The 20,464-nt window shown below is 33.0% G+C and overlaps 1 protein-coding gene across 1 annotated transcript; it reads left to right on the top strand.

Annotated features, from left to right (window-relative positions):
• Window positions 1-12,632: 12,632 nt before the first annotated feature.
• LOC130828094 (cation/calcium exchanger 5) lies at window positions 12,633-20,192 on the top strand. The gene is made up of 2 exons (XM_057693893.1): window positions 12,633-13,520; window positions 18,452-20,192. The coding sequence occupies exons 1-2, from the start codon at window positions 12,732-12,734 to the stop codon at window positions 19,214-19,216; spliced, it is 1,554 nt and encodes a 517-aa protein (XP_057549876.1). The 5' UTR covers window positions 12,633-12,731; the 3' UTR covers window positions 19,217-20,192.
• Window positions 20,193-20,464: the final 272 nt, after the last annotated feature.

Raw genomic sequence — 20,464 nt, 5'->3', positions numbered from 1 at the left:
GTTTTTCCATCAATTTAAAGTAGAAGTATGTGTGAATCGTTTCCTTACATTAACTAATTTTGAGCATATCGGCTCGCGTTACCCAATAATAACTAATCACAACTAAATCTTACAATTTTAATATAACATTAATATAACGATAAGACAAATCTTAGAGTTATCGTATCGGGATATCATTTGTTACATTCTCCAAAGCTATTAAGAACTATAGTCAAACCAACACGACAAACAACTTTAGCAACCATCGACGATAAGTTGGCATTATGCTCTTCGCTTACTAATATCATGTATCTATAACTTCAATAAAAACCTAATAAGGGTATTTATAATTCACAACAATCAAACCACGACAATAGTAACTATTTTCCCAATTTAATCAATCAAAATCACTTTCATAGTCAACTAACATCATCACCATTACTAATTATTCACAACAATAACCAATCGACCAAATATTATAACAACTTTTAATTTTATTTAATCAATCATCACCAAAATATAGTATAAAACACACATCATTAGTAATTTCATCTCTAAATCCAAGCCCTAATCGTTTCGTGTTCAAAGATAACATATTTAATTACTACCCATACTAAGATTCAAAGAAACTAATACAAAATCAACACACAACCCATAATTTAAAATCACACTTCAAACCCTAAGTCATAAACATGTTTAATTCATCAATCAAATTCTTACCCACAAAAATATTCAATGAAATTAACACAAAACCAACATCAAACTCAATACACTTAATAAAACTCTAATTAAAACTAGAAAATTAATTAGAGAATAAAAGAGATGGCTTACTAAGATGAAAAAAGAGAAGGGTGAAGAAGGGAGGAGTTGGTATGGTGGTGTTGGGCTACTGCTGTCGAGAAAACCACCACGAAGGTGGCTGCCGCTGCGTGGAGACTCACGCTGCTGCAGGGGGGAAGAAGAGAACAAAGCAGCCACTGATGTTGGGTGCCCACTACTGGGTGCCGTGAGGGAGGAAGGCGACGTTGCTGCTACGGTGACTGCTCACCGGTGGAGGAAGAATATGTGGCTGGTAGTGGTGGTGTGCCGCAGTGGAGGGATGAGAGAAGGGAAGAGGAGAGGAGAGGGAAAGGGGAGGCGTGTTTTGAGTGAGGGAAGGAGTACTCACAACCCTAACCCATCCTTTTATATTATTTATACACTTATTTATTTATTTATTTATTTACCTAGGTTCATCTTCTTGCGAGGCCCAACTAAGAAACTCACCTTCGTGTGCTCACACATTTTAATAAAATAATTATTTTGATTCGAACCTCTTTATTTAGAAAATCGTAATTGAATTTTTAATATAAATATATGTTAATATTTAAATTCGTATATGAAAGGAATTTATTAAAACTATTTCAAAATTAATTTAATATAATTACAAAATACCCAAAAGTTATTAAAATATTAGTTAATAACGTCAGAAAATCTCGGGGTGTTACAGACCACCCCTCTTAAAAGGAGTTTCGTCCCCGAAACTAGAGTAATAAGAGTACAATTCATGAAAATTTGTATTTCTAATAACTCATGAAGGTTTCTTAATGATTTTAAACCTAAGGAATTAACTCAAAGATCGTGACTTTATTGACACTATTAACAAAAAGATACTCAATCTATCAGAATATTCATACGTATTTCATTTCGAGTATTCATAATCACCTAAATTAACTCAACACCCAATTAAAACATGTAAAAAAATCATGCAATTGACTCAACATGATCAATTAGAAGCATGCAAATATCACACCAATTGATTCACACAATCAATCAAAGCATGTAGATATCACATAGATAGGTTCAAACAAACAATCAAAAGCATGTAAGTTTGTAATAGGTTGTTATCATAGAGGCGAAAATGCGTGAAAACGCAGGAGAAAATGCGTGTAAACGCGCGAAATTCTATCGCATTCTACCCCCCTTAAAACTTAGTTACGACCCCGTAACTCACTAACCTCGAAACATATGCAAGGATAGTGTGGTTAGACCATGGAACTCTAATTATTTAATATCTTTAATCTCAGTACTACACACCCTAGTATGTAGGTCTCAATATGTTCTCTTAGTAAGATAACTCTCCTCAATGTTTACAGAAGTAACAGATCTAGCAGATGTGGCTTTTAAAAAGTGTATCACTTGAGCTCGTAACAACATGAAATGTCTTGTCATCTAATGTAATTCTTCAAACAACCTTTCCACTTCTACGTGACCACCTAAGGTCGTACTTTGATAATCTTGAAATGTATGGAAGGTTTAACTATTATAATTTAAACCATGAATGGGGGTAAAATATCAAAACAACAAAGTCCTAAAAGTAAAGTGCACGAAGTTGCTCAACACTTAACTCGTATTACAATTAGACACCCTAGACCTGAGGATACTTGAATCTTACTAAACTGGTTGATTATCAACTCCCAAATCGATTCACTGCTAACTTTACTTATCATAACATAATCCTAACCTTTTACTTAACATGAAATGCTCTTTTCATTAATCATATATGATCAAATCATTTTATAACATATTAATTCATACATTAAGACTCGATTAGTAGATTAACAACTCAAATTAATAACTCAGAACATAATAAATGTTTTAAGTATATAATCAAATTATATATAACACATTTTAGCAAGTTACTGTAGTTATTAATTATACTTTTACAGCCATGATACCAATAAACATATCATAATCGTTCAACAATAACACACTTTATTCATCATAATATCAAATTCTGATTACGACAATATGAGGATGATTTAAAATCATGATGGGCAATGTCAAAGGTTACCAACGTTTTTTTTCAACTATTCACTTACCATACGACTAGATATGTTGAAAGTATAGAATTTTTTTATCAATTAAGATCACGAACTCATATATGACTAAAGTAATGCATCATGTTCATAGATAACGACAGTACTAATGGTACTAATAGGGTAATAATAACAGTGATGATCAACAAAGATGACATTTTATGTATACAAAAAAAATGCAAGATGAAAAATAATTGATGAACACACCTACATCACCGCAATATCTAATATCAATAGCAAAGCAGTCATGTATCATCTAGTTTGATAAAGTTGTGATACCAACACTAATTTCACAATATCCAATCTACATCATAACATTTCCATCACAATACTACCTCTAACTATAAGACCATTATCGCAACCACATGACTGCTACATTAACAATCCTAAAACTATACTAAAGTACAACAACACAAAGCCAACAAAATAACGCAACACTTGAAATTATGCATTACAATTATTCCTTCGCAAACAAGTGGAAGTCAATCACCCTTCGACCTAAAATGCGAAACTTAGAACTAACAACTATAACATAATCGTTTGTATTAAAACACGTCAAAATTTCAAAACTCTTTTCATCAAATGCTTATTACGATCCAATGATTTAGTAACATCAAATTAAAACTCTTCTTAACACAAGTGCGAATATTATTTAACTCTCTTTATCGCATAATAATGATTGTGTATAATAATCATTTAAGACATAATCCATTATCTCGATTCATCTCTCAAATTATTACTATACGCATACTCATGGTCTTTTTTTTCAATGTTTAAATTTTAAAACACCTCTTGATTTTTTTATTAGGACCATATTATCTTCAGTAACTCTCCAAACTTAATTTATCACGTATCACATCAATCATTATTAAAACAGTAACCTATGTAAAGTCGGCTTCATTTGGAAACTCATCTAAGTCTTAACATTTCAATGCACTGGCAGGACTATTAAATTGGTGATCAATGAGATAATCTAAAATACTTAAAACATTTAACTGTGTCTTATGTGCACAAAGACGCTCATTTAACCTCATCGTCAGATTATTTTATCGTTATGTCTTATAACTGCCCAGGAGGCCATGAGAAGACAAATTATAATATCACTGATTCCTTTTTAATTTCAAATATCATTCTATCTAGCTAACGCTTTAAAACCATCACGATTCTTCTTCACATTATCATCCGATTAAAACATTCATCACTCTATATAAGCATTTAATAAGACAAAATGTCTTAACTTAATAGTGCTCCCTCGAATCAATCCTTAGGCCCTTAACATGCAAATTTGTTTACGATGATTATTCTTTAACTATCCACTTTAATATAAAGTTATCAACTTATGTATGAATGATATATCATGTCTCAACGAAATACAGAACTCAAAGGACTTGCGAATAATAATTTTCTCCTTTGATACTCAAACTCATATGTCTTCAAGAAGGAAAAGAAATAAAAAATAAAAAAATAAAAAAATCACCCTTATTTTTTCCAAAAAAACCACTTCAACTAGTTTTTTTTTTTTTTTAACAACAAATAGTGATTTAAAGAACGTTATCACTCGGCAAACATGAAATACTATATTCATTATGATGAGAGTTGGATGCTTACAAAAATCAAAATCAATGACAGGGGACCCTTATAGTATATAATTCATCAAAATATATATAAAATGATTACTAAGGCTAATAGGTTGACTATCGTTTTCACTCTCAACTGATTCTCAAGGTCTCACTACAAGCATAAGATGCTGGGTTTAGAACTAACAAATATATATTATATTAACCAATTTAAAGCATCAGTCTCAATCACCGTATGAGATTGAAAACGTTTATTGGTAGACACGATTATACCACACTAAAACTCAACACCAATGTTACTATAGCTAATTACAAAGGTCAAGAGCCTCAACCTAGTAAGAATTATAACTTCAAATGAAAATATTAAGGCAATTCTAGTTTGAACAACAATACTAATGTGATAATTTAGTTCAACTGATATAAAATTATCTTTAAACACTTAGAGACATTGAAAACAATCTCTTAACTTCAACTCATCACTATATGAAGAATATATCAATAATACTCTTATAGATCATGACCCGAAATTGGGGGTTGAATTGTCAAACTATAAACTCTTGACGTGCTCTCGAACTTCTCCTTAATATTTAGGTTTTTTTAACGCATCTATACTTTAGCTATGACCACATTATTATCATCAACTAGTGATTAAAACTTTATTTTACAAGGTATCGCATACAAGACCCCTTTCTTTCATTTACAATATATCGAACTCTTATTACACTTTAGCTTTTGTCCTTATTCTGATTCAAACTACTTACGATCATACTTGCACAATCATTAACCATATTCAAGAGAATTATGATCTCCACCTTCTATGTTATGATGAACGAATGCACTTGACAAATGAAATGCTCGAGCAGATAATTAAATAGTGGGTTCATGTATAGGATCAATATCAAAAACTTATAAGCTTTATGTAAACAATTAACATGAACAAATATTCAGACACATAAGACTAAATTTCATATTATCATCAAAAGCAAGAGAAAGTTCCCAATGCAACCAACTTCTCTAGAATTTCATCATTCATACTTCATATCTGACTACTTATAATACAACTCATGAGTTGAACCAAATACTCAAAAATTTCATTGTTACTTGATAATACATAATTCAAATCTACTGATTTGTTAAATCATGTCATCATTCAAACCACCATCATAACCTTTAATTATAATAATAACACACATGAGAATGAGTCTCATAACAAGCTTAACAAACTATATATTTATCTATGCACGTGCATTGATAATCATTATACATGAATATGTAATATACACCTATCCCATATCTACCCAAACTCTCACGAATAACTTCTAACTTCAAGGAATTTCTCAACGAATTTGAGGACACAAAGCGTCGAAAATAGGGACCACTGGCTCTGGTAACCACCTGTAACACCCCTGAATTTCCGACCCCTTAACGAAACCAAAATCGTAAAGGACGGGAGGAAATTCGGGTGTTACATATCCGGTCACCGACCTCTTGGTATCCACATCAGCTGCATAATCAGAATCACTATAGCCTGTTACCAAACACTCCTTACCATTCTCATACACAAGACCAATCAGTTGTCACTAGTGGAAAAAACCTCATTTGCTGCGGTTTTTTGGCCATAATATGCTGCAATTTTGGCCCCAAGCATTAGTGATAGAAACAGATGGCCTATTTTAAATGTTGCTAGTGTTCACTTCCAGGTTAAGCCATGAACCTACTTACAACACTAACAGCGTGCGCAATATCCGGCCTAGTACAGACCATAGCATACATCAAACAACCAACCCCATTGGCATAAGGGACCCTAATACAGACGTTGCTAGTTTGAGTCACCATTAACAACAAATACTAATTTATATCCCATCTTCTAATAAATACACCACCCCTACTAATTACACATCGATCAGATTCGAATACTAATTTATATCCCATGCAATTCAAGGTCGGCCCCGACACTAAATTCCTTGCAATCTTAAGAGCAAACATCACTTCCCACTAGTAGAAAAAAACGTATCTGCTGCTAATCATTTGCTGCGGTTTTATATATATGCAGCAATAAATAGGAAAAAAAATTAGGAAAAAAAATAAACATTCAAATGTTGCAGTTTTAAGCTTGCCCGCAGCATATAAGCACTTGGACAACTTAATTGTTGCAGTTTTTGGCATGCCCGCAGCATTTTACACTTTCAAAAACGCACCTAATAACGTTAAAATGCAAAGCCCTCTTCTGTTTCATTAAACATATGTTTTCATCTTCTTCAAAAACCCAGCTCTTCAAAAACCGACAGTTTCTTGCTTTTCAAACCCTCTTCTTCATCATCTTAGTTCTTGCTCTTCTTCATCATTCTTGCTCTTCTTGCTTTTCTTGCTCTTCTTCATCATCTGCTGCTTCAAACGCACTCTGTACATTGTTGTTGCTCTTCTTAAACCCAAGAAAAACCCACAAAATTTAGGCTTAGTTCTTGCTCTTCTTCAAGGTATAATTTTTTAAATCTTAGTTCTTAAATCATTGTTGTTCAAGCTTCATTAATTGTGTTTTAGAGCTTAGTTTTTTTTATACTATTTTTTTTTTCATTGTATAGGTTATACACAACCCAAAACCCACAAAATTTCAAGGTGTAATTTTCATTTTGATTTTGTAAATTAGGTTTAAATTTATCATAATTTATGAATGTGTATGTAGTTGTTGTTTTTAAGTTTTAAATTTATCATACATTTCATGTTTTGTAATATTTCTAAGTAATTTCTTCATTTTGTTTATAAATGTGTATATAGTTGTGGTTTTTATGTTTTAGATTTATCATAATTTTTTTATAGTTTGTAAATTAGGTTTAATTAGGGTTGTTTATGGTTAAATTTATTATTATTATGGTTAAAACAATATTCTTATTAGAATATACCTATTTTTTGAACAATTTATAGATTGTGATGGTTTATTGTTAATATTCTAAATTAGGGTTAAATGAATGATTATTACTTAATTTTGTGGTTAATTGAAGTTCGTTAAGCATATATGTTAAAAGTTGTTATTAATTTTGTTTTGAATTAATTAATCACACTAATTAGGATGACAAAATATTGTTCTTGGATGTATGGAAGCATTGAATCGTCAGAATTTATTGATGGCGTATTAGAATTTTGTAGTATTGCGATTGAACATCAAGTTAGGACGGGGAGAGTTGGTTTTGATTGCCCACGTGTCACTTGTGGCAATGTATCAAAGGTAGATAGTGTTCATATTCTTAGGGAGCACATATTTCGACGTCAGTTTAGGGCTCAATATCATGTTTGGGTTTGGCATGGTGAGGAGGGAGTTTACAAAGAGAAAAGTGTTGTTGAGAATGTCAATAATGTGGTTGATGTCAATGAGGATGTAGTAGATCATGTTGATGGGTATGAGACAGATGAAGAGAATGTCGATGAGGATGTGGATCGTGTTGATGAGATGATGGAGGGAGTCGAGGATGAGTTAGGAAAATGTCCTCGTGTTTTTGACTTGTTGACAGAGGCTTCTCAAAAGCCTTTGTACCCTGGATGTACAAAGTTCACCATATAGCGAAATACAATTCAACCGAACCTTTCTCAAGAACTTGAATAGTAGAATTATTTCTCATATAGCGAAACTCATCACCATCACACTTGTGAAAGGTCTTGAACCATCTCCTATCCATGCAAACATGCTTAGAGGCACCCGAATCGATGTACCATGAATCATCCTGCACACAACAAAAATATAATTTGTTCCATTTAATTCCAAAATGGAATTAAATTTAATTAATTGTGAGGAAATACCTTCAGTCACGGGATCTTGGCTATTAGAAGCCTCACCCTTGTTACCATTCTTTTTCTTGAAAAGAAAACAATCTTTATTGCGATGTCCCGGTTTTCTACAAAACCAACACCCACCAACCATAGGTTTCTTGGAAAAATTAGTAGATTTCCCTTTGAAAGAACTCGAACCCCTTTTCTTATTCTTTACAAGTTTAAACTTGTTTGAATTTTCTCCAACCATGTTAATAGCAGAAACTGAGGATGGATCCTTCCCTTTTTGTTGCTCACGAATCCCAACTTCTATGAGATGATGGGTAGCAAGTTGGGTAAGATCGATTTCCTCCCTTTTGTGCTTGAGGGTACTCCTAACATCTTTCCAAGATGGTGGTAATTTATCAATAATACTAGAAATAACAAACAGTCCATCCATATTTATGTCATGCCTTTTAAGATTATCATATAACCTTTATATCTCATGAAATTGTTCCAAAATAGGGCGATTATCATCAAACTTAAAATTATTGAAATTACTTACAAGAAACTTTTTGCTTGATGCATCTTCGGCCATATATTTAGTTTCAAGTAAGGACCACATTTCTTGAGCGGATTCATCATTTTGGTAAACATCGAAAAGAGTATCACTCATACCATTAAGGATGTGCTCCCTACAGATGAAGTCGTCATCAACCCATTTACTTCTAGCACGGATATCCTCCGGAGTCTCATCTTTCTTTTCACTAGGCCTTGGTGTACTTATCACATAAAAAACTTTTAAAGTAGTTAAGAGAAAAAGCATTTTCTTTTGCTATCTCCTAAACTCATTGCCTACAAACTTGTCAAGTTTGACAAAGTTGGTAGTCAAATCCTTGAGACTTGTTGTTTCGTAATTCAAAGAAATTGATGTTTTAGATTGTTGTAAAATGTTACTTTAATTTATTAAATAAACAATAAAATAAAGCTACAAGTTTGTAGTAGAAAACAAATTACATATGACAATCAAGAACTATGCTTATATACACCACCGAGAACTCCGAGAAACCGATCTTCAATCCTGAACAAAGTAACAAGAAGATTTTGTTTGAACTTGATATTAATTCTAGGCGAGATGCTCTTTCCTAAAACATCATTTCCTCCCTACTACGGTGCTTGGGAAATAAACCGGAAATATGTTTTGAGATACAAAGAATTACACTAAATTCCTAGCACATGGAATTTAGAACGATGCAAGGAAAACTTAAATGGAACAAGATACGGAAAATTACAATCGAGGATTGCAAGTTATCTATGTAAAGTGCTAGAAAGAAAAGAAATCAGAAATTGCATGTAGAAAATAACCATACAAGCCTTCTATATTTATTGAATAGCTTACACCTTTTCACGAAGCAACATGTTACTCTATGAAACATAAGATTGATTCACGAACTAATGTCGTCTTTCAACCAAACCATCCCAATATATCTGGTTAATATAACCATATTTAACCGTTGGTAGTTACATTAAAACTAACAAAATGGATAAACTAACTTTGCAAAGAAACCCGCAAAACAGAGCGAAACTCGCGGGCCGCGACCTGCTGCTTCCACAAAACAGTAGCTTTCCCTTCCTTTCTCGCGATCCGCGAGTTGTTTCACAATCCGTGAATACTACTTTTTGCTCAAAACAGAAACTTTGCAACCTTGGGATATTCTCAAATTAATTTAATTTAATTAATTATAATTTTCAATGACCATTATACACTCTAAATGACAACAATGATCACCATTCACCTGTTATAAATTGTATCCATGTGCTCCAGTTTAGTTTCCTAGAAGTATTTATTTTTGAGGATATTTAATTCTTTATTTTAGGTTTTTGTAGGCTGATCCCTACATTTAGGTAAAGATTTTATGATTTAATATTCTTATTATATTATACACTCTTGACAGGAACAACTAAGATAGAACGTAGGTTCGGTCTTGGAAATAGGCTTAAGGGGTAGTTGTCTAGGGTCTAAGATTTAAATGCATTTTAAGGTTATTAAAGGGAATCGATATTGTATTTAAACAGTCTGCTCTTGTAAAAGACCTTTGACAACTTTTACAAACGGTCCAATTCAATTTTTAATAAAAGAAAATTTCAAAAAAAGGGAAATTATCTACTCTATGTGTTTGAGGAAAGCTGAAATTTTACACATAACTAGTTCCTAATACAAGTCTTCTTAAAATTAAATGGCATGTTTGGAATTCATTTCCAAATGTTAAATTGGCCTAAATATTATGTTTGGCAAATCTTCATTTTGGAAATGTAAAATTGGGTCAATTCCATAGAGTTCCAACAACGAAGTAAAAATAGGCCAAATATCAAAAGTTGAAAATTTCAAATACATAGGTGTTGTTTACAATTCTTGAATTTGAATACTAAAATTGAATTCTTTATTTTCAAATAAATTCTATGTTGTCAAACACTATCTTAAAAAAAGATTTTTCAATCATTCAACCTTAAAATCACATAGAAAATTGATAAAAACAAATTTAAATTAACATTTAATCATTCAACTTATTGAAGAGGGAATAATATGAAGGGTTTGGTACTTGAATTTGACATGTTTAATTTACATTTTAATATCAATCAAACAACTATGAAAACATAATCAAAGGTAATATATTCAAAAGTTATAGATATAAAAAAAAAACAAATATTGGTAATGATGCTGATGAATATAGTTGCAGAATAAAGATGATGATATAAAGATGAATAAAAAAATTTTACTTTTATCGAAACATATTGATTTGTTAAAAACACCAATTTTAGTGCGTAAATTTTACTTTGTATAGTTTAACAACCTACATATAATTATCTTAAAATGTCTTGTATTTAATTTGTGTTAAAACATAATAATCTGACCACTAAAAATTCGCATCAGCTTTAGTATCTATTTTAATACGTAACAACACATATTTAAGTATTTTAAAATATCTATTTTAAAAAGTTAAAATTCCTTCTTTAGTACTTAAAATACATATATTAAATGGTTATAACACCTATTTTAAAAATAACTATTTTTTATTTTTAAAATCACCTACTTTAGGAGTTATGAATAGCTACTTTAGTACTTAAAAACACCTACTTTAGTACTTGAAAATATCTACTTTGGTACTTAAAAACACTTATTTTAATACTTAAAATATTTACTTTAAATGGCTAAAACACCAACTTTAGTACTTAAAATACCTAGTTAGATGCAAATACCTACTTTATAACTCAAAAAAGCCTACTATAAATGGTTTAAGCACCTACTTTAGCACTTATAAATGCTTATAGTAGCACATAAAACACTTACAGCCCGTTTGGTACATAGTATTAGAGGGCGGTAATGGTAATAAAATTAAGTAATAAAAAATTTGGTTGTTTGGATGCCTTCAATGGTAATGGATGGTAATAAAATAAGGTAATGAAATTACCAAAAAGGGCCATTTTTATTACCATCAAACAACCTGGTATTAGGCTGTAATGGTAATGAAGTAATACTGTGATAATAAAATAAGGTAATGTTGTTTCGAGCTGAAGAAAAAAATAATGAAGAAAAAAAAGGTAATGTATGTAATTATCCAAAAAATATTATTATTAAAAAAAGAATCATTAGACAGAATAATTTAGATACAATAATGCTTTTAGATACAAATATACAATAATGAAACTAAGAGTCATTACCATTTTTTATTACTAACAAACAAATGCAATCAATGGAATATTATCTTCCATTATCATTCTTTAGTCATGTACACCAAACAAAAGAATCTTCATTACCAATTCTCATATCCATTCCTTCATTATTATTGCCATTACAACATTTCATTCTCATTACAAATATTTACTTCAAATAGTTATAACACTTACTTTAAAACTTAAAAATATTAATTGAAGTCAAGATTCGAATGTGCTTAGTAAATTAAATTATTTAATTGTAGATTTAGCTTGTTGAAGAAGCCATTGAATGATTTCATCAACATCAGTTATTTAACCTAATTCTCTTTTGAATTGAAAAATCATTGCTTCACAAAGTGCAAGCATTCTAATTCTTCTTCCATTGATTCAAATAAGTTGATTTTCTCCTGAGTTTCTATTGTTGTATTCTGAAATTTTCATCCCATTTTTATTTACTTTTATTTTTTAAAAATAACCGATTATTTTAGGTTATAAATTAACTGAACACCTTTAAAAGTTAAAATGATATAAAGTTAAAACATTTAAAAGATAAATTAAAATTAAAACCTTTTACACCAAAATACTGAAAATTCGTATCTTTAAAACTAAAATTTCCAAAATAATAAAATGTCTTTTATTAATAGCGGATCGAACATGATAGTTATTAATCAAAATTTTTGTATGAATTTTTACTTAAATTTATTGTGAAAATACCGACAACATTTATTTAAGATAAAATTATGTAAATGTTATTTAAAAAAGAAGTTTCATAGAAAACGCGCAAATCTGGTCTGCAAATCAGCTGTATCTTCCGATTGTCCATTTGTCTCCTTTCACCATTTTCATCTCCATCTCTAATGGCATGGCAATCTCTCTACACTCCCTCACACTTTCTCTCTTTCTCCTCATCACTCTCATCTTCTTCCTCTCAATCCCTTTTACTCAATCCTCACTGAACCCATTAACTCCTCACAGAACCCTCTTCACAAACCCTTGCTCAATCCTTTCTAACAATGGCGGATTCCTTAACTACCTTTCTCTCCATACCTGCGTCTTTCATTCAAACCCCTTTTACTCTCTTCCTATCCTCTTCCTTTTCCTTTTTCTTCACTTCTATATCCTCATCAAAACCGCTCAAACCCACTTCTCATTCATAGTCACAACACTCTCTTCACAGCTTTCTCTCTCTCCTTCAATGGCAGCTGTTACCCTATTAGCTCTCGGGAATGGCGCCCCTGATGTTTTTTCATCGGTTGCTGCTGTTGCTAGTGGAAATCCACGCACTGGGTTTGGAGCTATTTTATCAGCGGGGACTTTTGTGTCGGGTTTTGTTGTTGGATTTGTGGGGATTTATGCGGCACCGTTTTGTGTTGATCCCTCGTCGTTTGTTAGAGATGTGTTGTTCTATCTGATGGCTGCTTTTCTTCTTTTTTATGTTTATTTAAGTGGGGAGTTGTATTTTTGGCAGGCTGTTGGATTTGTTGGGTTTTATGTATTCTTTGTTGCTTTTGTATTTTGGATGGATTTTGGTAGTAGGAGTAGAAAAGTTGAAGATGCTGAGGCTCATACTAGTGAAGAAGTATTATTAGATTCTAAAAAGGTTGATCACATTCATGTACATAGTCCGGTGCTTTTCACATCTTTGAAGAAGGTATGCAATTTAGTTTTTTATTCTATTGAATTAATCTTGCAACAATGTGTTGGTTTTATGCATCTAATTTAGTTTGATACTTACATTACTGATTATTGATATATGTAGCTTATTGAAATTTAAGGTTTGATAAGTTTAGATGAGTTTGGGTAAGGATTAACAAGGCTAAGGGTTGATGGGGGTCAATAAGTTTAGGTAAGAGTTAATAGAGACAATAGGTTTAGATAATATTCAATCAGGGTTAGGAAGTTTGATTAAGATCATATAAAAGTTGTCTAAGTTTAATCCAGTACTACAATGAGTTTATAAGGGTTATTACTTACTAAGCTAAGAAATCAGTTGATACGACCAATAGTATTGGATAGCTTAATAAGGGCCGGAAATTTTCAACATATGTTTAGGAGAGGATTGGATGAGTTGGATGAAACCTTGAGGTAAAGGGTACAATCATTTAAGGTTGTGTTTGGGAAGTGGGAACATATATCTCATTTCAAATTGTAGAGTTCAGTTATGAAATAATAAATGAAAAATTTGAGAATGACGAGGTTTAGGAAGTCATTCTCAAATTCTTAACTTTAAGTACTTTTAAACAATGGTGGATTGGCTCAACCCCAAATTTAATTTTTTTTATTAATTTGTCAAACACTAAGTTTGAGCTAATTTTTAATTTCCAAATGAAATCATTGTTCCCAAACTTAGCATAAAATAATTATCTTTGTTGAGTAGTTTTTTGTGATTGCATTGTAATCTGAAATGTGTCTTATAAGTTGCATGATTGACTTGTTGAAAAGCTTAATCGTTCTGTAACATTTTGCAACATGTTTCTTATGTGGTTTCTTTGGTGGCTCATTGTAAACTGGCTAACTTTATCTTGGGCTATTGTTGTGAAATCTAATGGAGTTAAAATGTATTCCAGTGTTTGGCTTGCTGTTTAGTCTGAATATGTTACTTTGGGATATTATACACCAACCCAAACCTCAAATCCTACCTTGCCCCAATGATTTTATTTTCATTGTATGAAGCATCAAACCACAATTACCTCAATAATGATAAGCATGCCTGCCAACGGCAGCCCTTCGCCTCACCCAATGTTCCAGACTTCTGGCATGAACTAACTTTCTTTTTTGGTGTTATAATTTTTTCCAAGGTGTAACTTTGATTTTTAAGTTAGTGCAATAGTCAAAATGGGTTTCTTGATTTTTCATTTGCTACTGTGAATCTTTGACTATCTATTTTTAAAACTTTATCCGGTTATTATGGAAGGAAAGAATCTTCTTGCATAAAGTTGAGCTTTGTACTGTTTGAGCTCAACTTTTGGGACTTTTCTTTTTAATCAGCTTTTCATTTCCACATACTTCGATTATACGTTTTTTATCGTTTTTTCCCCCTTTGGTATTTGATATGGACATTCCTTCAAAAGTGATGGGGTCTTCTTGAATGGCTTCAGGAGCGAAAGGAAAGGAAAGGAAAGCACCTTGAGGGTGCTGAATTGGCGTAAGATGAGAAAAAAAAGAAAGAAGGACGGGTTGTTTGTGGGCTCTGACTTGGTGAATGGGTGGGATGTCCTCCATGACTTTGATAGCCATGGCTTCGTAATCTGTGTTAGAGGATCGCAAAATCTTTCTAGAGTTTAATTTGACATAGAACTATTTCACCACAAATTAACTACCTGAAGGTTCCAAGACCACGAAGTAGTCTTAGACAAGGGTACAAGCATAGGCGACTTAAGTTCACTCCCAATCCCGAAAGAGCATACAAAAGACAAGAAACATAAAACGTCTAGAGAAAAGGTTTTCTAAATAACTCTACTTATTTTTATTAATTTTGTCCAATGGAGTTATACAATACACTCATTTGAATTCAAAAAGAAAACATGTAATAGAACACTATATAATTTCTACTAACTAAGATTTGCACCATAACGTTTTATTCAAAAGTTATTTTATGAAATTTGAAAGTATGTGGCACCATATGTCTTCACATGTCCTTCATCCTTTGAACATTTTTGAATCCTCTAAAGATAGCCGTGTGTAGCTTTTAATTTAGGTTCCTTGAGAATGGACATGTTTTTCCTTGAGAGTAGGCATGTAAGGCTTTGAATTTTGAACTCTGCATTGAATTTTTGGTTGGCTCTTAAAGAACTTGGACGTTCATCATTTGACTCCTTTTCAAGCTCCTACTTACATGCCTTAAGACTTGGTTTTAGATGTTTTGAATTCAAACTCCAAACTTGCCCCTCATTTGGATTAAACTTTAAAGTTTTGGACTTAGCAAGGGAAAGGTCAAAATAATTAAGCCCTAAATAATGCCTTGAGCCCTTTTACGTTGGTTCTTTCTTTAGCTTTATTCCTAGGCTTGTGGACTCTTCGCATTCTTGGGTCTCTTTTCATTCAATCTCACATGGACTCTATAATTGGTCTATTCCTTGCGTCTCTTCTTGATCCAACATTGGATGGGTTGGCCTTCCAAGCTTTAAATTATGTTACAGACTCAAAACAACAATATAACATAAACTCCTAAAAATCGAAAAACTTAAAAAAAAAATAATAATCCTAGGGGGAACATTCAAATACTCTAATGAACCCTTGGAAACTTACTGAACCCAAATGGATACTATCGAGGAAAGTAAGTCGAAAAAACACAAAAACTACATTTCACTTGATTAAGTAATGGCTATTAACTCCTAAAAAAATGTAAAGGCTATTAAAGAACATCTTGAAGAGTTGACTTAGTGTTCATCAATGTAACCTTGGACATCATACCTCCATTGCAGCAACATAGGACCTTCAAAAATTATGGACCAGGATCTCCATCACTTAAATCTAGAAGATGAAAGATCTCTTTGGATGCTGAAAAAAATAAATTTGTCATCAATGGAAGTGTGTAGGCCTTGGCTGCTCAAATCACCTTAAGCACAGAAAGAGCCCACATTGATGGGATTATAAAAGGAAAAGATAATCTTATATATCACCTTTGATGATGCTGGATATAATTACGCAAGTTTTTATGCTCGATTCAATTTTTGGGGTATGTCACACTTCCTTTGTGCTCTCCGTTTCGACAAATCCTTCTCTCTTTGTTAACACTCTCCCCTTGTATTTTTTTTTTCCTGCTCTCTACTTCCGACTTTTTGATCTATCAATGTTTTCAACTATTCTTTGATACTTTTGATATGAGGGTGTATATGCATTACTATTTGCTGTTCGGTATCTATACAGTTGCACTGTATAAGTGGATTAAACTTTGAAGCTTTAGACTTCAACTTATAGGAGTCTAATTTAAATGAGGGTCTGTAGCTTCAATATCTCCCGTAGTTCCATGAACTAATTCTGTTAAATACTCACGACTACAAATGCTCTCAATATTTTCTGTGTAGTTCATTTCTGATGGTTGATAATAGTAAGTAGTGTGTAATAATTATCTTCATGAGTTTGCACTGAATATGACTGTGATATGCGTATCATCTGTCCTTTTCTAAAATTTGATATTGTTTGGCAAAGGTGCTTGGTCCCTAAAGCTGACACTAGAAATTTGGAAATAGTTTCCAGAAATAGGAGCTCGAGTATGAAGTTTCTTGTGATCTAATGAAACTTTACAGCTTTCAAATTTACCCTCCACTACTTGCAAAATCCTTGTCCGTTCATTCCTGATACAAAGCATGTTAAATTAGGCTGGACTTATTGTGAATGCTAGCATATTAACGGGGGACACAAGTGCACACACTTCATAAGCCAAGGAGATATATACCATCCCAAAACCATATGGCAATGGGAAGAAGGTCTCTAATAGCTTATAAAGCGTGCACACCATTTTCAATTTATCGATGTGGGATAACTCATCCGAACACCCCCCTCACATGCGAACCCTCGTCAAGTTCGCATGTGGGAGTAATCAATTAGGGTAGGAACGCCATTCTTTTTCGAACCTACCATTTTTTTTTAAATTGTTGATCGAACCATCGGCTCTGATACCATGTTTAATTAGGCTGGACTTATTGTGAATGCTAGCATATTAACGGGGGACACAAGTGCACACACTTCATAAGCCAAGGAGATATATCCCAAAACCATATGGCAATGGGAAGATCTCTAATAGCTTATAAAGCGTGCACACCATTTTCAATTTATCGATGTGGGATAACTCATCCCAACAAACCAAAGCCTTAGTCCTCGTACTCCAATGGCCAATAGAAAGTATGTGTCTCCCTAGCTTAATAATCTTCAGTGCAGGGCATATCATATATAAGCTGCCAACGATGAGTGTGAAGAGAAAGAAGGGGGAAAGAGAGATAGAAGGCTTGATAATATTGACAGTGGTGACCACATTTGGTGACTGACAGGTTTGTCTGGTGGGAAGGAGATGCTAGAGGAAAGGCGTTGATCTGGGCTTTTTGGCTTGAAATTCTCATTGATCATATGGCTTAAAAAATTCATCTTAAATGTTTGGAAAAGGGTCACTATGCTAGTACATTTGTCGATTGGTTCTTTCATGATTGATGATTTTACAATACAATAGCCTGTTTTCTTCTCTTTTGAACATTGTCACATCTTATGTTATGTTATCTTATCTTATTTGTTGCTCTCTTTTTTGGGAACTCTCTAGTATGTGAGCATGTCCCTTCGTGTCTAAAAACTGAATATCCAACTAGAAAAACAACCTCTAACAACCAACCAGGGTAAAATTCACTTGTGTTTGAAAAGTGCTTGTGAAGTTGTGTAGGCAAACATCCTTGGCATTTCAGAAGAAACAAGTTTTGCATAACTGCTTTTGTGAAACAGAAGTTATTTCCCAAAAATTAGACCAAACAAACTAGAACATTTATGTTGATCCTTGTTTTGTTTGGTTATTGATTTTTCTTTATATTCATTGGCTCTGTTCTATGCTCAAATTAGTTTTCGAGAAACTAACATCATTTTTTCTGTTATGCTTAGATCTCAAATATGTGGGAGACTCCAGTTTCTGTGCTCTTGAAGCTGACAATTCCCCAAACTTCACCATCTGAATGGAGCCGGTTTTATCAGTCGGCTAATATTGCTCTTTGCCCTCTGGCACTTCTTTATTCTTGCAAGTCATTCATGCCCATGGATCATCCTGTCAGATTTTTGATTCCCCAAATGCATCTTCCTTTATGGTTAGTGGTACTCTTCTCAAGCTCCTCTTTAGCGATTCTCCATTACATTGTCGAAAAGAAACCTCCCAAAACCGAGCAAATCCACATTGTGTTAGTGGCATTTGTGATGAGTGTTTTCTGGATATCCAATGTGGCCGGAGAACTACTCAATTGTCTAGCAGCCTTGGGAAAGATTCTCAACTTGCCACCCACAATTCTCGGGCTAACAGTACTAGCATGGGGGAACTCGGTTGGCGATCTTGTTGCTGATGTGGCTGTTGCAAAAGCAGGACAACCTGCATTAGCCATGGCGGGTTGCTTTGCGGGTCCAATGTTCAATATGCTCGTAGGACTTGGAACAGCTTTAGTAATACAGACAGCCAAGGTCTATCCTGAACGTTATGTGCTCCATTTCCATGTCAGTATTGTGATAGCATTTGTTTTCTTGTTTTTGAGCTTGATGGGGTCACTTCTAGTGGTGACTTGGTCAAGATTTCGGGTTCCAAGATTCTGGGGTTTCTGTCTTGTTGGCCTCTATGTTTGTTTCATATTTGTGAGCTTAATAATAGCCAAGTTTTGGACTTAAAATCACTTTTGCTTACTGTAAATTGTGGTATGTAATTCTATGAAGGAGGGTATATACATAACAGTGACACAAATCTGAATCTGATGATTCAAACCAGGTGGAAATTCAATCAAAATTACTAGAGGTGTACATCTACGTTTTCAGGCAGGTTTCGGTTATGATATCTGGGGTCTAGTTAATTCGGTTCTTGTGTATATGTAAAAATCTTGACAATCTGATTTGATTTTTGTACGTAGGTGTTACGGGTTGAGTCGAGTCTAGGTCAATTTCGGTTATTTGAGTCAGTATTGGACAGATCTAGACATAACACATCAGCTCATATGTGCATAATCATCGATCAGAACTAAGAGCCAAAGAGAAGCAGCAATGTCACTGGCTACCCTCTTCCACTGCAGAGTATAATTGAAATTATGTTTTCCCCCGGCCCCTCATATTGGTGGATTTTGATCCTCCAAAATTGACAGCGTATAAACTTTTATCTTACTAGATAGTTCTGATACACAATTTCTTGGGAGAACCGTCACTTTGAGAGATTATCTTTAATTGGGCTAACTTATTATATATTTTTTTGAAATATTATTAAAAGGCATTAAAAATAATGTAAGTAGATATTTAAAATATTGTAAGTAAGCATTAAGGATAATATAAGTAGGCATTTAAAATACAATAAGTAGGCATTTAGTTTTAATGGGTTGGACCTGAGAGACGATCTCTCAAGAGACTAGCTAGTTCTGAATTCTGATAACTGCTTATAGACAACACTGTAGTCTGTAAAGTATGTTGTCCAACTATGGGTGTTCAACGAGCTGCTTCTCCATTTTGGGCCCTTGTGTGACCCCTTTTTAGAAGGATTTTATAAGGGCTGGGACAGAAAATAGCCCTGTTATAAATTTGTGATTAAAATAAAGCGGGCTATAAAAAAGTTTAATAAGGGTCGTAAACGGATTTTTTTAAATGGCATAATTTATAGATAATTTGATTATTAAAATGACAAGGTCAGTAGATTATTAACGTTTCTACAATTTAATTATTATAAATGATAATTTTGATTATTAAAATTAATTATTGGGAATTATAATAATTTTAAGTAATAAAAATGGGCTGAGGAGGCCGTGGTGGGCTTTTAAAGCCTGGCCATATTATAGCTAAAGGGCCATTATTCATTTCGGTCTATATTTAGTTAAGCTCGATCTAGCCCTTATCCGTCCAACTAAAGGTGATTCTTTTGCAATGTAAACTGCCACCAAT

The sequence above is a fragment of the Amaranthus tricolor genome, chromosome 12 (assembly GCF_026212465.1).
Source record: "Amaranthus tricolor cultivar Red isolate AtriRed21 chromosome 12, ASM2621246v1, whole genome shotgun sequence".
In the NCBI taxonomy this organism is placed as follows: domain Eukaryota; kingdom Viridiplantae; phylum Streptophyta; class Magnoliopsida; order Caryophyllales; family Amaranthaceae; genus Amaranthus; species Amaranthus tricolor.
The sequence above is the reverse complement of the archived record's forward strand: the minus strand, read 5'-3'. Positions and strand labels throughout refer to the sequence as shown.

Coding starts and splice junctions, on each gene's coding strand:
- LOC130828094 (XM_057693893.1), top strand. CDS start 12,732: ATGGCAATCTCTCTACACTCCCTCACACTTTCTCTCTTTCTCCTCATC. Junction 13,521..18,451: donor TTTTCACATCTTTGAAGAAG/GTATGCAATTTA, acceptor TGTTATGCTTAG/ATCTCAAATATGTGGGAGAC.